The sequence below is a fragment of the Callorhinchus milii genome, unplaced genomic scaffold (assembly GCF_018977255.1).
Source record: "Callorhinchus milii isolate IMCB2004 unplaced genomic scaffold, IMCB_Cmil_1.0 Scaffold1, whole genome shotgun sequence".
Lineage (NCBI taxonomy): Eukaryota > Metazoa > Chordata > Chondrichthyes > Chimaeriformes > Callorhinchidae > Callorhinchus > Callorhinchus milii.
The window spans coordinates 139,112,415-139,116,045 of record NW_024704742.1 but is presented as its reverse complement, the minus strand read 5'-3'; the positions used below and the strand labels follow the sequence as shown (position 1 = coordinate 139,116,045).

The 3,631-nt window shown below is 64.6% G+C and overlaps 1 protein-coding gene across 1 annotated transcript; it reads right to left on the bottom strand.

The window, feature by feature from the left end:
* Positions 1–379: 379 nt before the first annotated feature.
* Positions 380–2,370, bottom strand: LOC121850279 (WD repeat-containing protein 70-like). Its single transcript, XM_042341194.1, has 3 exons — positions 2,208–2,370; positions 819–981; positions 380–492 (listed from the first exon to the last, which is right to left on the bottom strand). The coding sequence occupies exons 1-3, from the start codon at positions 2,308–2,310 to the stop codon at positions 405–407; spliced, it is 354 nt and encodes a 117-aa protein (XP_042197128.1). The 5' UTR covers positions 2,311–2,370; the 3' UTR covers positions 380–404.
* Positions 2,371–3,631: the final 1,261 nt, after the last annotated feature.

The window sequence follows — 3,631 nt, the reverse complement described above, 5'->3', positions numbered from 1 at the left end:
ACTCTGCTCTCCCCCAGCCCTCGCCCCCCAATACTCTGCTCTCCCCCAGCCCTCGCCCCCCAATACTCTGCTCTCCCCCAGCCCTCGCCCCCAATACTTGCTCTCCCCCAGCCCTCGCCCCCCAATACTCTGCTCTCCCCCCCACACCTCACCCCCCCCATACTCTGCTCTACCCCCAGCCCTCGCCCCCCAATACACTGCTCTTCCCCCACCCCTCGCTCCCCAATACACTGCTCTCCCCCCTAACCCCCAATACACTGCTCTCTCCTCCACCCCTCGCCCTCCAATACACTCTTCCCTTCACCCCTCGCCTCCCCCACCACCTCTCGTTCCCTTTCACTCCCCTCCCTCCCTCCTTCCCCTCCCCGCTCCCCCAAGCCCCTCCCCCTGAGCCCCGTCCAGCTTCAGACTTTACGCTTCTTCCACTGAGGCTCATCTTCACCTTCGTCTTCCTCCGGCTCCGGCTCCGCAAACACTGCGTTTGGCTGCGTCCTGTCCCGTCCCCGGGAGAGAAGAGAGTCAGCGAGAGCCGGTGTCAGGGGCCAGGTTAGTGCTGACCCGCCCCACGGCTCCCCAGCCCCCAGCACCCCAGCACCCCCACCCGCTCCCCTGCACCCCCCAGCCCGCCTCCCTGCACCCCCCAGGCCCCCCGCCCGCTCTCCTGCACCCCCCAGGACCCCCGCCCGCTCCCCTGCCCCCCCCATGTACCCCCGCCGGCTCCCCTGCCCCCCCATGCACCCCCGCCCGCTCCCCTGCCCTCCCCCACCCAGGCACCCCCGCCTGCTCCACTGACCCCCACGCTCCCCCCTCCCCTGTACCTGACGTAGGCGGGGGCCACCCAGTAGGGGTTCTCCGCGGCCTCCTTGGCGTGGCGTAAGATGGCCGCTCGGGGGTTACTGTCGTCCGTTTTGTCCAGCGCGATGTTCTTCACAATAAATGACGACAAAGTCCCACCGTGTGTCCCGACTCGACCGCCCCGGCCTGCAGCACACACCGGGGTCAGTGAGACCACCCGCTCAGCTCTGCCCCTGAACCTCGCCACTCCCCCCACGCACCCTCCCGCACACACACTTCCCCCAGTACTCCTCCCACACACATTCCCCCCCGTACACACATTCCCCCCACACACACTTCCTCCGCACACACTCCCCCGCGCACACACTCCCCCCGCGCACACACTCCCCCCGCGCACACACTCCCCCCGCACACACACTCCCCCCGCACACACACTCCCCCCGCACACACACTCCCCCCGCACACACGCCCCACGCACACTCCCCTTGCACTCTCACCTGCGCACTTCCCCCTGCGCACTCCCCAACACACTCCCCCCGCATACTCCCCACCACACACATACACACGCGTACACACTCCCCCCACGCACTCCCTCCACGCGCGCACACACACACACTCCCCCACGCACAAACACACACTCACTCACACATTGAGTGTGTGTTGGGGGCGTGAGTGTGTGATGCAGGGGGGGGAGGGAGTGATGGGGGCAAGAGGAGTATGTGACGGGGGGCAGAGTTGTGTGACAGGGTTGGGGGGAAGGGGGGGAAGGGGAGTGTGTGTTGGGTGGTGGAGAGGGTGTGACGGGGGTGTGGAGTATGTGGAGTCCTGTAGCTCAGTGGTTAGAGCACTCGCTTTGCAAGTGAGAGACCTGAGTTCAATTCCAGGCAGAGGGCCAAACCTCGGGCAAGTTTCCTTACTCCACACAGAGCCTAATAATAATCCTCCAAAACCAAACAAAATAAAAATTGGTCATTTTCAATCTACGACTGTTTGTGGGACATTGCTGTGCGCAATTGGCTGCCGCGTTCGCCCACAAATATACAGTCAATTCACTTTACAGTGTGTTCTGTGAAGCGCTTTGGGACGTCCTCCCGACGTGAAAAGCGCTATATCAAATGCAAGGATTATTATTATTATTATTATTATTATTATTATTATTATGTGTTGCAGGGGAGTGTGTGACGGGGGGGTGGGGGTAGTGACGGGGGGGGTGGGAGTGTGTGGGGGGGAATGTGTGATGGTGGGGAGTATGTGACGGGGGGTGGGGAAGAGTATGTGTTGGGGGTGGGGGAGTGTGTGTTGGTGGGGGAGTGTGTGACGGGGTGGGGGGGGCGGAGAGTGTGTGTTGGGGAGCGGGGGGTGAGTGTGTGATGGCGGGGGAGTGTGTGATGGGGGCGGCGGGGCTGCATTACCTGGGCCGGAGACGGGGGGTTCGGGCTTGTGGGATTTGATGGGATCCAAACGGTCCTTTTCCAGCTGTTTCCTGGTACTTTTCTGTCTGGGCTCCCGGAACATGGGCAGCGCATGAGCTGTGAGAGATACAGTGTTAGTGTCACAGCCTGGCTCAGTTACCGTGTGTCAGCCAGTCTCAGTCACTGTGTGTCAGCCTGGCTCAGTCGCTGTGTGTCAGCCTGGCTCAGTCGCTGTGTGTCAGCCTGGCTCAGTCGCTGTGTGTCAGCCTGGCTCAGTCGCTGTGTGTCAGCCTGGCTCAGTCGCTGTGTGTCAGCCTGGCTCAGTCGCTGTGTGTCAGCCTGGCTCAGTCGCGTGTGTCAGCCTGGCTCAGTCGCTGTGTGTCAGCCTGGCTCAGTCGCTGTGTGTCAGCCTGGCTCAGTCGCTGTGTGTCAGCCTGGCTCAGTCCATGTGTGTCAGCCTGGCTCAGTCGCTGTGTGTCAGCCTGGCTCAGTCGCTGTGTGTCAGCCTGGCTCAGTCGCTGTGTGTCAGCCTGGCTCAGTCCATGTGTGTCAGCCTGGCTCAGTCCATGTGTGTCAGCCTGGCTCAGTTGGCAGTGATGTAGCCTCTGAGTCAGAAAGATGTAATTTCAAGCCCAACGTTGGGAAGTTTGAGCTCAACAACAATAACAACAACTTGAATTTGTACAGTGCGCTCCAGGCCGGGCGGCGTCTCAGAGCTTAACAATGGCGGATCCTGAGGCCGAGCCGGGGGGAAGGGGAGGGCAGGGCTGGGGGGTGTAGGGCTGGCAGGGGGGCAGGGCTGGGCTGGTGGGGGGGTAGGGCTGGTGTGGGTGCAGGGCTGGTGTGGGGGCAGGGCTGGTGGGGGCGGCAGGGCTGGTGGGCGTGTGGCAGGGCGGGGGGGGGGGCAGGGTTGGGGGGGGGGCGAAGGCTGGTGGGGTACGGCCGTGCTGGTGGGGGGGCAGGGCTGGGGGCAGGCTGCGGGGGGGAAGGACTGTGGGGGGCAGGGCTGGGGGCAGGGCTGGGGAGGGCAGAGCTGGCGGGGTGGGCAGAGCTGGGTGCGGGCAGGGCTGGGGGGGCAGGGCTGGGAGGGTAGTGCTGGGGGCAGGGCTGGGCGGGGGCAAGGGGGGGGGCAGGGGTGGGGGGGTGCAGGGCTGGGAGGGCTGGGGGTGTAGGCTGGCAGGGGGTGCGGGGCGGTGGGGGGCAGGGCTCGGGGCGGCAGGGCTGGGGAGGCAGGGCTGCGGGGGGGCAGGGCTGGGGGTGTAGGGCTGGTAGGGGGCAGGGCTTGGGGGGGGGCAGGACTGGTGGTGGGGGCAGGGCTGGTGGGGGGCAGGGCTGGTGGGGGAGGCAGGGGCTGCGCTTAAGAGACGAGTCGGTAGTCCGGAATTTGGGAGTCCATTTATCAGAGTCAATACGACTATTCCCAA